General features: G+C 40.1%; 1 protein-coding gene across 1 annotated transcript in view; it reads right to left on the reverse strand.

Annotated features, from left to right (window-relative positions):
- Positions 1 to 13,363, reverse strand: part of bcl2l11 (BCL2 like 11) — a 34,302-nt gene extending 20,939 nt beyond the window's left edge. The window contains exons 1-3 of the mRNA XM_075479824.1: positions 13,043 to 13,363; positions 10,194 to 10,615; positions 4,609 to 4,730 (exon numbers count right to left, since the gene is read on the reverse strand). Coding sequence (XP_075335939.1) covers positions 4,609 to 4,730; positions 10,194 to 10,615; positions 13,043 to 13,059 — 561 coding nt within the window. The 5' untranslated portion in view covers positions 13,060 to 13,363. The remainder of the gene's footprint in view (positions 1 to 4,608; positions 4,731 to 10,193; positions 10,616 to 13,042) is intronic.
- Positions 13,364 to 20,412: the final 7,049 nt, after the last annotated feature.

The following is a 20,412-nucleotide window of genomic DNA, read 5'->3' on the forward strand; positions in this document are numbered from 1 at the left end:
GTTCGCTCAGTGTTTTGCCAATCAGCAAACAGTTGCGAGTGGTGACGCAGAACTCACGCACGGAGTCCATTGTAGTCCATATAATTGTAGTTCAACCGCAGCGGAAATAAACATGGCGACGGAAGAACGCTAGAAGCTATCCATGAAGTTGTCTCAACTCTGGAGATCATTACACAATTAAAACGAGAGCAAGAGGAATGCCTTGTCAATTTTGTTAGTGGCAAGGATGTCGTAGCTCTCCTTCCAACTGGCTTTGGGAAAAGTTTGATTTATCAAATGGTACCGGTATAATGAAAGCGGATGTGGGAAGCGTGATTCGCGAGCTAGAGCCTCGCGAGAGTAAGCATGAACCTCGGCGCATAACCAACGTCATTTCTAAACATTATGATTGGTTAAGGGAACTCCGTTACTCCAATGAATTTAAGTTGCTGGGTAAGGTCCCGCCCTCCATGGAAACGGATTCCTCTTGGGTTTTCCCAGACTGTTTGACAGAGTCAACAGTCGGCTTTCGCCCAGGCTAGCACAGCCGCGGGGCCTTTAAGAATTTAACATTCTAAATGTGACGTCACGAGCTACCAAAGCTACCAAAGCAAATTCTCAAGCGAAGCTTCTCCAGCAAGGTCGCTCTTGGTGAACACGCAGCATTAGGGCAGACCAGCTTATTCACATGCATGGCTCCAGCAGTTTCTCTAGCTTCGCCAACTTCTCATATTCAGCACTTGTTGGGAGGGCCAGGTGGTGCTGCTGTTGAGATAGCGTTGTGTGCAGTGCGTCTCTGTTGCGCCACACGCGCAGTATAGCGCAACAGAGACAGCACAGACAGCGCTCCTAATATGGTGGCCGCAGGGAGGATATCCTCCCTGCGGCCACCATATTAGGAGCGCTGTCTGTTCCAACAGAGCAGATTTTGTCAACTATCCCCCACAGATTAGCGACTTCCATAAACTGCCTAGCACAGGCTTCTGCAAGTGGCGTTCTTCTGTTTTAATCACACCTAACGGCAGACAAAGTACATCAGCCCACACCCGAGCTAAAATATCAAGGTAAAAGTCATCACAGTTTGCTTAGGCTACCTATTTTGACCCAGTTCCCAACCCAACTTTGAGAATAGATTAACGGCGATATTTTTTATATCGCCCGATAAGACTCTCAAATTATCGCAGCACGTTAACGCCGATAACGGCCCACCACTAATTCAAATACTAATTATTTTCTAATAAAGTTGTTCTTATTCACATTTTTTCTCTTTCTGTTAGAAGACAGCAGAATGAAACAGAAACAGTGACTAGAAAAACACCTGTTAATACTAAAGATTAACAGGCATTCACCATATTTACAAATAGGACATTGGTAGATAAAATCTCCTTTGGCGAAGTCTGTGTTTTGACTTCAGTTTTACATACATGGGAAATGACAGAGAGAGTTAGTTCACATTGCAGTTTACAGGATGAAGCTGCTCTGATGGGAATAGGGGAGTGAAGGAGAAAAACACAGTTCCTGCTCTAATGGGGTTGTTCTGGTGACACTCTTCAATATAGTTTAGCCATGGTTATTCCAATATGTCACCAAATTAAACTCTGGGTGCTTTTTGAGAAAAAATTATGTACAAATTCATGAAGGTGGCAAGGTTAGCGTGGGGCTGAGATAAAGTACACGCACTGGCACAGCTTTACTGAGGAAACAGATACACCGGATCATAATGGTATGAATGGAACTGTCTTTAAACCTTGTTTGAAAAAAATTCCAAGAGAATTTTATAGGCCGTTATATGTTATATAATGGTCTGTATCAGTGATAGTCATTTAGCAACTGACAGCTGGCAAAATTACCGACAAAATTAGTGCTGACAAGAGGACCACACTCCATAAGTGGAATCCCTGTTTGATATAAAGCAGCCCATAAACTGTGTGCCTACTGATCTGATTTTAAATTATAGACTGAAAGTATCAAACAAACCTGTTTCTCATATCAACAATCAGTTAAACAGTTCAAATAAGCTGCTGTCATTCAAAAGCGATGAAACTTAAGCCGCCATGAATAGGGGGAAGGCACCCATCCCACTTCTGCAACAAATGTAAGCGAGCAATTTGATTATCTTTTTTATTTCTCTGTTGTTAGCATCTTTAAAAGGACGCAGTTATCAAGGGCCACGTGTTAAATAATATCAGATACTCTAAAACTCCTGTGTCTTGCATTGCTTTAATGTTTACTTTCAGAAATACAGACACTTACTTGATGGAAAGAAAAAGAAGGAGGAGGGGGGGTGCAAACATTGCATATAAACTATTAATTGAAAGGTGGTCTACTTTTTTGTTGTGGAGCAGCTTCACTGCTTTCAGCCATGTAGCCAAAAATACTGAGGATGCAAGTGAGTATGACTATGAGTTTGGTTGGTGTCTTTATATAACAGCAAATGCTGAGATATATTTATAGATGCTGACATACTATAAACTTTAAAGGATCATTGAAAACATGAGGACATGGTCACAATAATTCCAAATACAATTCAATTTTTTTTTATCTGCATTTAACACTGGACCTCTGGGATGTCTGCAAAAATGCAAAAGAAAGTAGACACAAAAGGGTTACCTCTCTTTCTGTTTGCTGCTCATTACTAACCAGAGCACTAAACAAAAAAGAAGAAAGACATTTCTGATGTGTCAAACTGCTGAGAAGCTGACTGCTTTCAACATTGAGGGAGCATTTTAAGCTCTTCACTGGGATATAAAAGTCCTGTTGTGCATTTTGATGAGATTAAAGTGAATTCAAACGAGCTCAGACTTTCTTACCTCTTTGTTTCAGCCTTCCCAAAGCTCAATTCAGCCCCTTGATAGTAAATAAAACTGCAATGATGCAACATGCAGAAATGTTGCCAAGGAAACAGAAGCCAAGAGAAAATGCAGTCTTAAGCCTGATTCTTACTCGGCGCAACCTCGCTTTGACCCATTCTTACTAGCTGGTCGCAAATGGCGCAAACGGTCACGTGACCCAAAATTCCGCCACGCCCCCCGTCGCAAGCTAAAAAATCCTCGCGCGTCGCAAGGTCGTGCACACAACTTTTTTTCTGACTTCGCGCGAGCTCAACCGGAAACAGCTGACCAAGAGAAAGGAAACATGAACACTGCAGAGACCGCGGTGACCGAGAGGGTGCGCCTCTACAAAATCTGTACGACACGTCTATGAAGTTACACTGGGACAACACGGCAGTGTCGAATTCCTGGGGGGAAATCGGCAGGCATCTGGGGCAGTCGGTGGTGGAGGTGAAGAAAACATGGAAATGCATTTATGTATTTATTGTTGCTCTTATTTGAAACACTGTGCCCTTCCATTTAGCAGTAAAGCCCTTGTGTAACTTCAAAATGTGTTTGGCGATCTTTTGTAGGTCTTGTGTAGGGCGAAACATAAACAGCGATAAAGACATAAGCAAAGGCGAAAATAAGCCAACATGAATCTTATGTGTAGGTTATGTGAGACACTTATTACATGATGATGCTTTCTTCGTATGCTTTTCTTCGTCCGGTTCTTCAGCTTGTTTCCTCAACAGTGACGCCCGCTGGTCTGGAGAGAACTGCAAATGTGACGCATACTCGGCGCAAACTGCGCTTATGAGCTGAAGGAACTGTGAAGGGGCTGGCGCTTTCGATGACGTCATTAATGGTTCTCGAGCCAGAACAGTTGCGCGGTTGCGCCGAGTAAGAATCAGCCTTTATTGCAGCTACTCAACTTTACAACTGCACTCTTCAGAGGATTTATACTCCTTGTGATAATGTAATCATCTCTTTAGTAAAGCAACAATCAAGCTGCTGCACCTGTAGGTTCATGCCACAATCAGAGAGAGACTAAAATGCGTCTCTCAATGCAAATACAGCAAGATGAAAAAAATGAACCTTAAAGGTGATATGGCAGTAAACTGAGGGGGCTGTGTGGGGTTTACCTTCAGCAGCTGCTAACACCACCATGTGCATCACTATCTTCATCTGCCAGCCAAAAAGTAACCAGCTTAAATGCTGGTACTCAGTAAAAGAGCTTCTCTGGGTTTCTTCACATTTAAAGACCCAGTTTGTACCTCTACATTTTGTTTTTCTTTCATTCCTACTACAGGAAACTAGCTGAGGGCTTTTCTGTGGAAACTAATGCTGCTTTCCCTCATCTTTGCTCAGTAAGTCCATCTCATGGATCTTCACCATTGAAGAAAGAAGAATTCTTGTTTCTGTTGTATTTAATCCACAGTCGAGTCTGTGAAATCTGGATTTTCTGCAGCTTCAAGTTCAAGTTCAATGGAAATGACCATCAGGCTCTCTCAGATCACCCACAATGACATTTTACAGGCCTTCTCTTCTGTGAGCAACTTTGTTAAATTAAGCAGCATGCTATTTCAAAGTCATTTACAAATCTAAACTGAACAAAAGTGCAACTTCACAACAGTTTGACCTACACCAAAGCTTCTCTTTTAACAAACTAAGATAACTTACCCAATTGATAAAAGACACAAAATGCTTCAAACACTTTGAGCGAAAGCTGCAAGGATGTGTCTGCTGTGCTGATAGTTGCTGTGGGATCCCTTCACCTACACAAATACACATACATACATTGTCTGTTATCACTAACCCTTAGCATTAAAAGTCGGTTGTAGTCATCCCCAATTGTCCGGAGTTGTCGTCCGAATGCCTCTGCCTGCATGGCCCCTGCTGCGTTTTGCTGCCGCGTACTAGTGGGGTTGGGAGAAAGCCCTGCAACAGAAAGCAAAAACACATGAGAACTTTGCTAAATTTAAGATATATATTTCAATCAGAACAATATGTGGCATACTGATGCTATACTGTGTTTTATTTATTTCAGTGAAGCACAACAAAATGTTATCAAACAGAATCTGAAGCTTTATGTGTGGTTGGAAGTTTAGACTTGAAAACATTATCAAACCTCAGTAGTAACACATTTAAAATATGTCTCTTTACATTAAGAGAAACCACAGAGGAACTAACCGCTATTCTTTTTCACTTTAACTATGCCAGCATCTGGCGGCTTTATAGATAGACATTTTTACACCACATGGCACCAAGACCAAAAATCAGCAAAACTGATTCATCCGTGCATTTTGAGTCTTTGCAGAAAACAAACAAAAAACCTTGTGATGGAAGAACACGAACACTAACCTTCAAAAGTGATTTTTTTTTTCTTCTCTTTTCTTTTTCGAGTGACTCACATGTGATTTGCATGTCACTGACACACGAGTGAGGCCCACTGATAGCAGTTACAAAAAACAAAAACCAGCGGAATCCAACCAGCAGCAAGATTTTCAGTAAATTTATTTTTATTTTTTTTTTTATGTAAAAAATACAAACAGAAAACCATTCAGTGATACTCTGACTGTCTGTGTCAGAGCTGAAACTTCTATGTGATGACCCACTTTAGTTTATTTGACGTTAACGGATGCTCATACAGATATCATGAGAACCAGAGGAGATGCATCCAAGTATTCAAGCAGGAGAGATAAAACAACAACATACCTATGTGTACTGTGATAAACATGTACAAATTCCTGGCTAAAGCAGAATAATAGAGGATAAACTGGAATCATAATATTATATGCAGCTGACTGTTGACCGGGCGTGCGCACGTGTGTGTTTTCGTGGTTAATCTGTTATATTTTCAATCTGAACTACAGTATGGCAATGAAAGGCTCTGACCTGTTACCAATCTCCACTTATGACTCATGCGTGCCGTTATGAAACCCAGACTTAATATTTCTCACATCCTCCAATATTGAACAGACCAATTCAGCAATCAGTCCATCAGGTTGTTGACTACGCCGACTGCATGCTTTGTAAGAGCGTAAAAGTGCTGTTGCAGCATCAACGACAGCATGCCAGATGTTGAGAGACGGAAGGGAAAAAAATGCAGCTGGAAATTAAGTCTGAGAACATTCATATATTTAGTTATTTCCTAACCTGTGTGAGCACAAAACAAGTAACCTGTGACTCAAACTAGTCTTGAAGTCTTGAGCAGATTCAGAAATTCCTGTCCGATACACTGCAATTTGTTAACAGTGGTGTTCAGTGAGAGGGGAAAAAAAGAGTCAAGAGTCAAATCAAAAGAGTCCTGATTGATCCAGAATACAAAATATATTTCTTAAACTGAGGCCAGTCCATCAGCTGCATGCAGCTTAGTAGCCTGGGTTGATGTATAAAGTTTATTTGTTAGACCAAAGCCTCAGCCAAAATCTATCTTTGTGCAACCAGTCCAGTTTAATTACCAAGACAGAAATCCATCGACTGTTCCACTTTGAAACTAAAGAATGTAGACTGTACCGTGAGTGTTCCACCTGGTTCAGGAGAAGGAAGTGCTGCGATAGAGAGCACCAACAACAAGAAGATAAACTGATCCTCCTTGAGTGCCTGCACACTATCGCACCCTCTAAGATACAAACAGGGAAGCAGTCTTGATAGCTGAGACTTGATTTGCCTTGACAACAACACATGACATGTCATACCACTGTCTTTTCTTGGCTTTATCTCCACTACATCTTCATGGATGTAGTGGACTGGTTGGGATGTACTCTGTCTGCATCTTACAAAGGAGCAGCAGGCCTATTTTGACTGCTTAACATATGCACTTAATGAAGACACGTACACACATGCACACTGATTGCCATCTCGTCTGTCTGGCTGAAGTGAAAGAGAATAAAAGAGACACAAGGCAATCGCTGAAGCTAATCACAGCTATTATAAAAAGCAGAGCCATGGCTACAAAGATTACAATATGCCAAGGCTTTACAAAGTTTTACATCAGCCTGCAGACATGACTTTTTTTTTCTACATACAAAACACCACTATCCTCAGAAGAGGAAAAAGACAGTCACACAGATATGTCTGTGGTTGAATGTGGGGTGATGACAGAGACAGTTTAAAGTAACCACTTGTTTTCAACATGCAGTAAACAGAGTGTTTCGTGTGTTTTTTTTTACCTGGAACTCCTGCTGCATTTGGAGAATCTGTAAAATCATTACATAATGAATAAACTCTGCACAAATGCTGTGAATGGATTTACTTTGTTGGTTGTTTTAAGTTTTTTTATATGCCAAATGCGAGCCTCACGGCAGAGTTTAGCTTGTTACCAAGCAACAGGATAGGCAACTTTAGCCGAAAGCGTCACAGTTCAGAGCTTGAGTCTTCTTTTCTAAGTTGTGCTGATGAAAACAAGCCCACTGGAGCACTATTTTAGATCAATGCTGCTGGAGGTGACAGGCTTGCGTGCTTTGCTCTGTTTTTGTATTGAAATAACAGCAGAAATAGAAACAGGATCCAGGCTAGGAGAAATGATAAAACTTCAATAAATGATTTTGCGGTTTTGTCAATTTAAAAGTCTAACTTTGAAGTCTTGATATCTGCACCAAGGAGAGAGCTGAGCTGTGGAGGGATGTCATAATTTGTCTGTTGTAAAAATACGAAGAAACATTTCATGGAACTTATCTAGAAACTAGATCTGGAACTGACATGCGTCCTGTAAGATCTGATCACAAGTGGACACTAAGTACAGGTGTGAATATAATTGGCGCAGACTGTTGGTGCTCATACTATATTTGGATGTGATCCAAAACTGCTGTTCTGATGTAACATAGTAAAACTTAGAGCGTTGGATTTAGCAGGGGAAAAGTTGCACACTACAAAGCACACACAACCTTTTGGATGTATTACAGGCAGTTAAAGAACTCTTTGTCGGTAAACCGTTTTTCAGGTTTTCTAAGTTTTTGTGTATTTAGTCAGCAGACGTGTGGCGACACATGAGCTCTGCAACGTCGTAAAGCTATGACTTAAAGCTTTCTCTTATCCCATTTGTTACGTAATAAAGCCTCTTGAAATGTTTTTCATAATACAGCTAAACATATGACTGAATCTTTTATGGGGTAATGAGTCTGAGTGTTTGGGTAACTGAATGCAAGGACTTTGCAGAAATACTTGTGGCATTATTAGAGAAGTCCTGACTGCTGCCCACCACAGCACTGTATATGTTCATTTGCATATAGAGCAGATATCTGATCTTAAGTGGTCAATTGAGATGCGATACAATGACTGTAAAGTTCCTTTTATATTATGACACGTGGGACCAACAATGTTGGTCATAAAATGTCATCCGTGACACATGGGAACAACTACGTCATGAAATAATCTCAAATCAAAAATCCCACAGACTTATTACTGTTGCTGACTTTGGGGTTGAGACATTTGCAGTGTCACAATAAGCTCCTCAAGGAAGAGTAGAACATTTCAGGCAGGTCTGAAAAAGCTCTGAGATGAAAAGCTGGTAAGAAAAAAGCAGAGGAGTGGACTTTCATTACTTTCACTTCCTGTTACATGTCAGCTGCAATTTCCACTGCTTTCATCTTCTTGCAATTGAACTGCTTTCATGTGAAATTCTTTTGACAAGTCCAAATACGTTATTTATGTCCAAAAAAAAAGCTTTTCAAATAACTTATGTATTTTTGTGTTTTACTCTTCAGCTCACAACTCAGTTCCTTAATTGCTCTTCCTTAAAGGGGAAGTGTTCTCATCATATACAGCAAAGCCTGATTTTAGGGCTTGTAGAGTCCTACGCAAGTAAAAAAGCCTCCGACTACAGACAGCACTGATGGGAATCGTGATAAATTGCCTCATGTGAAGTCACACAACTCTTAAGTGATATCACCTGAATTGGTGTCAGCTGAGGCTGAATTGTGGAAAAAAAAAGAAACTGAAAAGAAACAAACTGATCTGAGGTTTTTAAGCCTGCTCTCACTATGCTTCAGTTCTAGATAACAGACGAGACTCTGGCTGAATTATCATTTGCATTGTGGGTAACGAAACAGATTTTGATGATTTATGTTTTTGAAATACAACTGATAACTTTATTTACATTGAATAAAGTGAATATAGAAATTTATCCGACACCTACTTGGTGTGGCAATGATTTAAAAAAAAAAAAGTTTTTCTTCCTTACTGGTTTACACACACACACACACACACACACACTATCTGGGCGTGGTCCACTGTTTCAGATAGATGTCAAAACCCTTCTCCCTTTGTTAAAACCCACATTAGCATGCTTCCATGAAAAATGTGAATCAGAGGCTGCGATCTAACAAATCCAAAAAGGATGTTTTAGTCATTCTCAGAGTAAATTATAAACAGTAATTATCACACCACATATAATTATGTTCGTCCCAAGCAAATCAAAATGCCTCTACACAAAAAAAGCTAGGATGAAAATTCTTCGTGTAAAAATAAGTTGTGAATTTCTGTTGACAGCAGGCTTGAGAGTTTGGTTTAAATCTGTCCCATGAGGACATTAGGGTGAGTTTTGAGATGATTTTACGCTCTCTCAGAGGCAGTCGATATTACTCAGCAGGAATCGGAGTAGCACTGTAATGGAATGAAAACATGGGAATCAGCATGCTTTGGCAACACAGAGCAGTGACTAGTGTTTTTTTTACATCTGCATGTTTCTGCCTGAATTTGTTACATTTCTCTTTGCAGAGTATTAGTCAATAAATCAGAATGTGAGGGAAGAAAAAGAGGCATGCGTTCAGAGTGGTGGAAAAAGCAGACTTTCCTCATGAGTAAGATCTAGAGGGAGAGGGGGGGGGGCATTTCATGATAGCTTTTTTGTGTCAACTCTTTACTATCATTGTTCACACACTACCCCCCTCCTTTTTTGGGCTCCTATCTGGTTTCATATTTTGCTGCACACCCACACAAATTGGCTGAGTCAGACAAGAGGTGCAGCTTTTTCTTCTTAATAAGCCCAATAAAGAACAAACCATTAGACATTAAAACATCTGCACTTTTGAAATACACCAAAAGTGAAAAGAAAAAAAAAAAAACTACTGGGGTTGATAAAAATGAGTAGCCTTGTTTATTTCAGTTTTTTTTTCAAAGGCAGTGACTAAGCATGCATGTCACAGGTAATTTGAGTTGGTGTGCTATTTTATCACTAAGCGGAGCAGAAACAAGATAAAGGAAAATGCAAGCAAAAGCAGAGATGGCGAAAGCCACTTTTCTTCCTCAAAGCAAACTCCTTTCATAGAAATTTATTCGCAGCTTTATGGGTTACTTTTTATTTGTCTTTAGAGTTTGCAACGAGATACACCTTTTCCACCCTTGTGTTCACAACCTACCGATGGTAATCATCAGTCATGTTTGTAAAGTGCCTGTGCTCACCGTGCTGCCGGTGCGCTCCCGGTTCTCCGCCTTGCGCCTCAGCCATTCGCTGCAGGGCGTGGTTCATCACCTGGCCGGTAGGGCTCGGAGTCTGCGTGGCTTTGTCAGCCGTCACTGGCTTCGGGAAGATCGGGGAGCTCGGCAACGAGTCACTGTCGTAGGAGAAATATCCACTGGAAGAGCGGCGGAAGAGGGGAAATAGGCCTAATGGTCTGCTGCGAAACACGCCAAAGCTGGCTGGGTTTCTGGACCAGGACGGCGAGTCCGGTTCCCCTCCTGCAACGCCCGGCTGTGCAAAGCTCCGCTCGTCAGCGTAGATCGGACGGGAGGTTTGCGCCGAGGCTCGAACAGCACTGACGGGTGGTGGATCTTTTCCGCTGCCCTCTGTCGCCGTTACTTCGGTCGAGCCATCGGACGGTGGTCTGTTGAATGAACAGAGCAACGCCGTGAGCGTGGGCTTTCATCACTCTGCCCAAATAGTCTACAGCCTCAAGTCCCTGCAGAGTCTGGAGCAGCAGCTGACTGCGCACCGCGGTGTGGACTCGGCTCATTCCAGTTTTTCCCCTAAGAACTTCTGGATCTCTGTCATTTACACCTGGTTAAGTTCGAGCGTAGCGACATGCACTGACCTTTTACGTGGGCTACCTAGAAGCGGAAGTCACAGCGTTCCACATTTCTGGGTTTTATTTGATTTTACAGCACACAGTAGCTGACAGCAGCAGAAGCGCTGTGGCATCCTGTCGCCGGTGTTTGTGTAGTTTATGTGCCGAAGCCTATATGTGATCCAGCAGGCGGTAGCCAAAGTGTCCTGTCCAAACTGCCGCACGGTGCGTCTTCCTGTTCATCAGAAATAGCTGATTATGGCTAAACTTTGTTGGCTTTCAGGGTTAAAGGGTACTACAACATGAAGGAAGCGGAGAAAGTGCGTCACAAACAGCCTGAGATAAATTTGTCTCAACTGACGAGAAGGTTTGGAAATTTCATGTAGGCCTATAGGCTATCAGTAGTCTTTAATTTTGAAGGGACAGCCCTGCCGAGTTAATACGGATTTTTACAATATTTTTTTATCACGAAGGTGTTACACTTGTTACACACCGTTAAATGATTTGCGCCGGGAACTATCTCGGGCATTTGCCGTTTTCCTGTTTTTTAACTCCAATATCTGGGGTCTAGATATGACATCTCTTTCGAAATATGACATGAAACGAAAATTACAATCTGCAGGGGTGCTTCCTGTTTTCCCAGATTGAAATGTAGCCTTCTAAGCGACCTGATTCCCAGCAACAAAGACCAAGACTCAAAAATAGAGACCAATCGCGTTCCAGCACTAGCTCCTGATATACCGGCAGAGGCAGGTTTACACATCGTTAATGGCCATCTTCATCATTCCGCCTTAGACACATTTTTACGCACAGAGGAGCAGCGATTGAAGTGCACGCGGCGCTTGTTCTTCGGCCACATGAACTTTCCTTGTGGGTTTCGGTGCAGATCCAAAACATCGGGAGGGGAGATAAGCTTATTTGGCTGCACGTAGCGAAACAGCACTCACGCACGGACAGCTACCGTGCCAAGAGGAGAAAGCAGAGGCGGAAGGAAAGGGAAGGGAAGCAACGGTGGTGCCAAAAAAACGGCTTGCATTAAAGTGTTACGATGCGAAATGTTTGAGGAAATCCGTCCAGCAGCACTTCGGCACCGTCTCACCATTAGGACCTGAGGTTGTAGTTTTTGCGTCTGTGTGCGACGTTGAACAGATTTGAAAAAAAGATGACAATTCGGATAATACGATAAGGTTTTCGCTTTTACTGTAAAACAAATATAACAAAGTAGTTGAACAGCTGTCACATGGAATGTGTAAGCCTCCTGGACCATGCCTGCTATTGTTGTGTCATTCTTTCAAAACAAAACGGTGCGTGCGCGCCTCCCACAGGTCACATTAGCAAAAGCGGTTCTCCAGGGTATTGTTATGAAGATGCAAAGTTATTCATTACCGTTCACTAATTGCCCTTTTCATTGGGAATTAAGAGCAGAAAAGCTGCATGACGGGTCTTAAAAATGTCACGGCAACTCCCAAACCGAAAAATGAAGACTCGGCTGAGCTGTTACTTCGGCTATAACAAGGCAAATAGGATACACAAACTGATAAAGTTTCTGTTAAATGAGCAGAAAAAAAGCTCTCCTGTTCTGTTGGAGGAAAGCTGTAACGTGCCTGTTTGTTGTTTGGAAAAAGATTGAGCTCTCTGTCCAGCAAAGAAAATAGGCTACTCTGCAACGCTGCAGACAAAGCGATCAACATAGGCATGCACAGTTTTTACATTTGGACCCGGCACAATCTTTATCCAGAGTTAAATTAAATCTTGGCTCATTTATGGTCGATTAATAACTCAAACTGCGTGCGCTGCGTTCCAACACGCGCAGTCAACGGGGCCGCTGCAAAACGGACCTTACATTTACCTCAATACAACAGAGGAAAAGGTTAGAAAAAATGAAATAGAGACTTAGTCGTTACTTTCACATCTCACTTCAGCATAATATCCAATTTTTTTTTTAGTAAACTGGGAATAATATGAGAAGTAAACACATAGAGTCAATTACATTCGGTTTTAAGATAAACTAATAGGCTAATCTTAGGGAGATTACACTTGCATAACAATACCGTCAATTATACTCTAAAATTAAAGTATTTATGAATTTCTTGCTTTTTAAAAACAATTGCTTTCGACATTAGACCGACACAGCTGCGCCTGTTTGCAGTATGACAGATGCCGGTATGGCACTGACACTCAACACTCCTGTAAAACAGTTGCATGACAAACAACATGCGCACTCCTGCCGGCTGTGTCCTAACTCACCTGGACGGACTATGCATGTCAGAGGCACCACATATGGACAAGCTCTAAGGCTTTAATTATATGGGAGCTCCAATGGGATCCACAGGTCCAAAGTTACCAAAAACAATAATTTCCAAAAGTACAAAAAACAAAATAAACAAACAAAAAACAGTAAAAGTTGAATAAATCCCAGAGTTTTTGAAAAATATTGTCTCGAAAAAGATGCAGCAGTGGTGGAATAATCCGCTTCGTCCGAGTGGAAACTGCACCAGCGGAGGTAAACAAACTCCAATCAGCCCTTTGTTTGCTCTGGGGTTTCCTTCCTCTCTCCTTCTGACTTTCAACTACAGTGAGCACTTCGTGTGCTCACAATATCCACCAAAATAGGTCCGCCTACAGTGGGTGTGTTTTTGCCTCCGTTTCATTAACAGCTCTATATCTCCCCCTGTCTGTCATATCCCACACTGTCTGTCATAAAGTGTCTTGTGTCCAAAAATCACAGTGACAAACACAAAAACAGTGGGAACAGTTACAGAAAACATACTGTAATAAAATGGCACCAACTCTCTTCCTTCATCCCCTTGTACACACTAACACATCTGAATGTTGATACTGAGGCATGCTCAATTTGGACGAAACTGACGCCTACACTTAAAACATGACTGTTGACATGAAAGCAGAGCACATCAAACAGTATTACTATTATGAATCATTCTCAAAGCTTTATTAAAGTCACGCTTGTATGTCTACAGACAGACATACTTGTTTCTATTAAAAAAAAAAGTATTTTAAGTCTAAACATTTTCTGGCAGAGTTTATTTGCCCTTGTTTTGTATGTCTTCTGTTATTTACCTCTGCACTGTACATGGGATGTAAAGCACCTCTAATCTAAAATCTCATATTCAGTCCATTTACAGCTTTATGCCTGCCCTGGAATCACATGAGTAGTTTTTGTAAAAGCTTTTTTTATCCTTGCATGCCATATTTTTACATCTTACAATTAAGAATCAGTTATACACTCACAGTTAGAGGGTTTTGCAGCTTCCTCTTGACTAAATGTCAAATGTCTAGATGGTTGTTCTTATCAAGAAGAAGCCTTCCACGCAGATGTGGAGTAGATAATTGAGAAATTTGCCATGGTGCACATTAGCCAAATTAATCAACTAAGTTAAATTAAATGTTTCCAGGTTTTAAAATATTCTACCTATGGCAGATTGCTTCTCATGGCCTGCACCGACTCTGTGATACTGATGCACAAGGGAGTATGTGGTCTTTCAGAGAGTAGCGGGCCCATTGAGCTTCATTTCAGCCTGGATCCCTGGAAGCAACAAAAGTATCCCATCCATAGAGCTCTGACAGCTGCAGGGAGTGGAGCACAAAGAGGAGTCACACGCACACAAATCAATGCAGACAGAGAAGCCTGAGTCAATCAATGCCATTTACATGTGATCAATACCAATCAATTCCTCAGAGTGTGGGAAAATGAGAGGGAATGGTTCCAAATATCTGCTGTTTGTGATGTACTCAAGCTTCTGTCTTTACTGTTTCACCAATTGTGCATCAGGCAGTTTGGAGCTCTGTTCAGTGTGACGGTGTGAGTACCAGTGATACTGGAGGCTGTGTAGATGATTAAAATGTTAAAAAGGATACCACACAAACCCATAAAAAACATATTAGTATGTTAGATTCTGAAATAAAAACAACAAAGGAAATATGAACCCTTTTCATGTCCTGATCTGCCATTTGGTAAAACCCATTTTTCAGTGGGTATCCTATGCTGAATCTTGGGATGTAAACCTGCCATCTCTACCACTTGGTTTACGTATGTTATGCTAAAACAAAGTCTTACGTTTTGAAAAAATGTCATACTTCTACTATAAGGTGTCACTCTGACCATTGAATCATTGCAAAAAAAACAATGATTCTGGAAATTATTGCCAAGGAAAAAATGCAAAGAAACATTAGCTTTTTACTCAGTGTAGACATTAAAGGGTTAATACTTGCTGGCTTGTAACCGGTATCAATGTTTTTCAGTGAAAATAAATGTATAGAATACACAGTGCACAATATGAGGCACTCTATGGTTCCTAACAGGAAAGATTTTGAAAATATTGTATTGAAATTGGGGTTAAACTTTGATGTCCCACTCAGAATGATTTTATCTTTAGATATGAGTAACTGGTTAGCACCGTAGCCTCACAGCAAGAGGCTCCCAGGTTTGATTCCTGGCTGGGACCTTTCTGTGTGGAGTTTGTGTGTTCTCCCAGTGTATACTTGAGTTCTCTCCCACCATCCAAAAACATGCATGTTAGGTTAATTGGTATCTCTAAATTGGCCCTAGGACTGAGTGTGTCTCGTTTGTCTCTGTGTGGCCCTGTGATGGACTGGTGACCTTTCCAGGGTGACCCTGCCTCTCGCCCATTGACCGCTGGGATAGGCTCCAGCCCCCCCACAACCTAAATATGATTAAGCAGGTATAGAAAATGGATGGATGGATGGATGTGAGTACTTTATGTTAACATTGTTTAAAACTGTCAAAAGAACAACTTTCCCATCAGTCTGACCTGTGCTTTTTTGAGTTATGCAACTGAGAAATATTAAAATGCTGATTAGCTGAACTAAGAAGGTGACCATGGCAACTAATACAATTATAGAGATTATAGAGCATTTCCAGTACATTTTAGAGGCTATACTTATACTTATCAGTTATTGGCTGTCTTGTTGTGAAGCTAAGATTCTCGTTTGTTTTAAATTGCGTCGCTTCTTACATATTTTTACATCAGCGCCTGATTGACAGCACTGTTACATTCTGCATGTAACTCGGCAGGTTGATATACCTTTTTTGTTTGTCTGAAACTATGCAGAAATCTATACCTATCTAAACCTATAAAAGTATGTTTTTTTTTCACAAGCATTTCTACTTTTACAGACATTTTCATTTATGATAAAAACAATGCACAGTATCTATAGATTTTTGTGTTTTTGTGTCAAATACTTATTTTTGTAAGTAGTAACTAATGAACTAAGAGCATGACTTTTTCCTTTGAAATGAGGCATAATATAAGCATGAAGTATCCAAAATATTAAAGTAAAGAAGAATTACCAATTTGGACTTATTGGACTAATTTAAATTCTGTGTAGATATTTTTGTGTAAGAATGACATTCTTCTAACATGACTTCTTCTAGTGCTATCCTTGCAGTGTAGCTGTAACAGACATAATTCAGCTCTACATTTCTCTCTGAGTGATCATTGTACATGTTGATAAAGCCTAAATCATCACAGCCATTGTCTTTATGATTTTGCTATAAAATCAGAGTTTCATTAGAGCAGCGCACCTGTCTGTAAATCCATTTGAAGCAACAGCAGGTGAACATGTCGCTTCTTTTATTGGTCACTTTCTACCACAGAAACTCATTATATTGTCTTAAAATAGAAACAGGAAAATATGCGAATGAGAGCAGCTTTACAGGAACTCAGAGGTGTAAAGATAACGTACAGTATGTGTGCAGAGACTAAGGGGAATGCAAATAGAAAAAGAGGGGTGACACGACTGTGCAAATACGACATAATAAAATAATGAATGCGCTTATTAGTATGTGACATAATTTGGCGACCTTTAGAATCTTCTATAGCAGGCTTTGGCTAATTTTTATCTTAAATAGTTAGAAACACATGCTAGCTAGCTTGATCAGTAAGATGTATATGTAATTCAAATTAAAGGGACATGACATGAAGCTGTATGACATCGCGCCAAGCGATTGTGAGGTCTGACTTTTTCTGGAGGGACGATTTTGTGATGCAAATGTATCACTCTTTTGAATGCATATTGTTAAGAGAAGCAACATGCTTTATTTTCGGAACCCTAGCAAACTAGCCGTACTACCTTCGTCAACGCCAAAACTCGGCTGGAACTCGGCTCACAGGACGTAGCGGGGGGGTAAGAAAATGTTCATAAATGACATTGCTAATATGGGATGTCATACAGCTTCATGTCAATAGAGGCGAACTATCCCTTTAACGTAATATTAACATTAAAAAAGGAATATGCTTTGAACACCATCTTTTTAATGATACAATTGCATATAAAGTCCATTCAAATCACTATAGAAAATACATATTTACTATATATTTACCTAAAAAGAGGATATTGGCATCCCTAAAAGCTTTTTCTTAAAAATGAACTGTCATCATTACAGTGAGCTTAAACCTGACAGAAATCAGCTAACAAAAAGCAAATGTGTCAGTACAAAATGTATTGCAAACTCCGTAGACAAATGACGACAAAATAAAAGGTTCAGCAGGCATGTGAGTTCGCAGGTCAAAGAATCTTTGATGTCTTCTAGATAGATAGATAAATAGATAAATACTTTATTAATCCCAATTTGGGAAATTGTTTTGTTGCAGCAGCATACAGTAAAGATATGAAAACAATTAAAGTAGTAAAAACAAGCAAATAGAATAGAATAAAATAAATATAAAATAAAATAAAATAAATAAAAATAGTGAATAAACATTCGCTATGTACAAATCTACAGTATTTATTTTATTTTTTTGTTATTGTTTTTTAGGAGAGACTTCAAGCCTATTGAGGTTGAAGTTCTTTTCCAGCCACAGCATTCCAACATGTCAACCTCTCCTAAACGTTCTCAGACATGTAAGTCAAACCAAATACATCCCCTACATATACATCTAAAAAGACCAGCTGCGCACTGATCGGGGTGAATTTGGCCTCTGGACACCATTGTGACCTTTGGAAAATTGCATTGTTACTGTATTTCATGAGAGAGGTTAACACTTTTTGACATGGAGCCTGGGAGGCCAAAATGTTTTGTTTTTTTTCAACCAACCAACCAACCGACCATCTTTAATATAGTTTATGTCATTATCCATATGCTAGCATACTGATGTTTGCACTCAGCTTAAAGAAAAATCAAGCTGGACATAATTATTCAAGGAGAGAGCTGTTTTTAGAGTCCTTTTTATTTCTTCATTGATGCTTTGCAATGCACAGACTGGATATATACATTCTTGAATGCTGGTCTGCTTAGAAGCTTTGTTAAATAAACATTGCAGCCTTTGTCCCGTTGTCACAATCATCAACTATCACTTCTGCTGAGTTTACAGAGAGGGTGAGATAAGAAAAAGAGGGGCTTTCTGCATGGCTTATTTCGTTTAGGTGCATTAAAATGTTTCCAGCTTTTCAATGTTGACGTCTGAGGTTACCCAGGCTCTATTCAACATATTTACTTAAACAGGCAAATCATTCTTGGAACCGCTGGAACATCGAAACCTGGCAGAGTTTTATGACATCATTTAGCTGCCTGCAGGGAATTTAAGGGTAATTACAGATTACTCTACAGTAGATACCATTATACACAACTGAGCAAAAAGAGCCGTAAATTAAACTGTAGTGCCAACCCAATGTTTTTTTCTGAGTGAACAAACAGACTGATGGCCATAGGTCACCTGTGTTGAAATGGTTAAACAAACCAGAAAATAGGTGGTGAATATTTCACAATCTGACCTTAGAGTTTATCCATCTTTACAAACACTATGTATTCCACTCCAAAAAACATTAACTTCTTATTGAGAAACATGAGATGTCCACAGCCTCACTCTAAGCAGCTGGCAACAAACACATCAAAGCTCATTTTCCTGTTGCGATTATCATCAATGCACTATGTGTACTGACTCAGGAGGGGCTTCATTACAGGTGTGAAAATCAATGAATCATTAAAAAGTGTGTGAGTCATCCCTGCTGAAAAGCCAGAAGTGGGCACTTCTGCCAAAAATCAGCGGGACATACAGTTAATGGTAATGACTATCTTGGCCTTCAGGTGGCAAGAAAGACAAAGCTATGTCAAAATAGTCAGAGAGATAAAAACATCAAGTAGTCAAGTTTAGTAAAAAAATGTGTTCACATGAATCTGCAGACATCACGACTCTTGAAACAAAAAAGGTAGCAAACATATTAGACATAACACACATGGAGACAAGGCCTTTGAGCTGCTATTCAGTGAGAGCAAGTCAAACACTACTGATCATCTGGCTGTAGGTGAGTCATTTCCTCCTTTATTCATCCATACAAAGTACAAATGCCTTTGAAAAATATACTCCATGCTCCACTCATTCCACAGACAGTAAACACAATTGAGATTTTAGAAAATTGTACAATTAGTAAGAATGTTCTGTCTAATGTGTCACAAAATAAACACCTCTTCCGTTGACCCTAACCGCTAACCCTTTAACGCCTCTTTTAGACATGAAACCCTCTCTAATAATCTGATTGTTACTGTACGTATCAGGATCAGGTCCTAATGAGGACCCTGTCTTTTTGGGCCAGACTTAGTAACATTTACAAATTCCTCTACACACGGCATACGTCTGAACTGCATGCAGTTATGTTGAAAGATAGGCATGCACGGGAGCTAATTCGTCATATAATCTGCTTTTTTGACAGATTTAGCAAACAAACACGCACAATTAAAAAATAATAAGGACTCTAAACTTTCAGAAAACTTGTTTAACTACTATTATTAAGGATAGCAGTTGATCTTAATTTTCACATACTTGAGATAATGAATAACACACACACACACACCAAGCAAAGAGTCAACTGTACAGACAGCAAACTCCAACTAAAAACTTTTCTAAAGTTGACAGTTAAGTGTTCAATTTAAGAGTTCACCAAACTGCAGAAATATTTAGAGAAGTGATATTTTCAACTGCTGTCATTGCATATCTGGTATGATTTTCTACGTCCACATCACTGAGGGCTAACAGCAATTGTTATGCCAATATAACTGTACAAAGAATATCCAAGCTTGTGTTAATAAAAAATTTAACGCATGTACAGTGGTGCTCTCTGTTGGTGTTTTGGATATAACTGAATGAAGCTGTGAGGAATATGAACGTAAAAGTGACCTGTGTGAAAAGTTCTGAGATACAGTCATTGATGAAGCCATTACGTGTCTATATCACATGTTCACAAAGAGTTCTGTAGACCAAATAATTAGTTTGGTAGTTGAGAAAATAATCATATAAAGTACTAATTTCAATTGTAAAAGATCTTATTGATGTTTAATAAAGTGTGTTTTAAAAAAGTGTGTGTACTTAACAGATATCAAATAGAAGCCATTGAGTTAATGGAAAGCCTCATGCAGTTCCCATGCACTGAACCATGACACCCTCCTCCCCTAAGATAATACTGACCATCTGGACTAATAGTGTGTTTGAGTGTGCGTGTGTGTGTGTGAGTGTTCATGATGTTGGCTAGTTGTAATGTGAGAGGTCAGGACACAAAGGCACTGTGACTGAAGACGTAACATCTTGCTGAGAGAAGTCACAGCTATGTGTCAAACAGACTCCACACGCACACTATTGTTTGGG

This window comes from Odontesthes bonariensis, chromosome 2 (genome assembly GCF_027942865.1).
Source record: "Odontesthes bonariensis isolate fOdoBon6 chromosome 2, fOdoBon6.hap1, whole genome shotgun sequence".
Lineage (NCBI taxonomy): Eukaryota > Metazoa > Chordata > Actinopteri > Atheriniformes > Atherinopsidae > Odontesthes > Odontesthes bonariensis.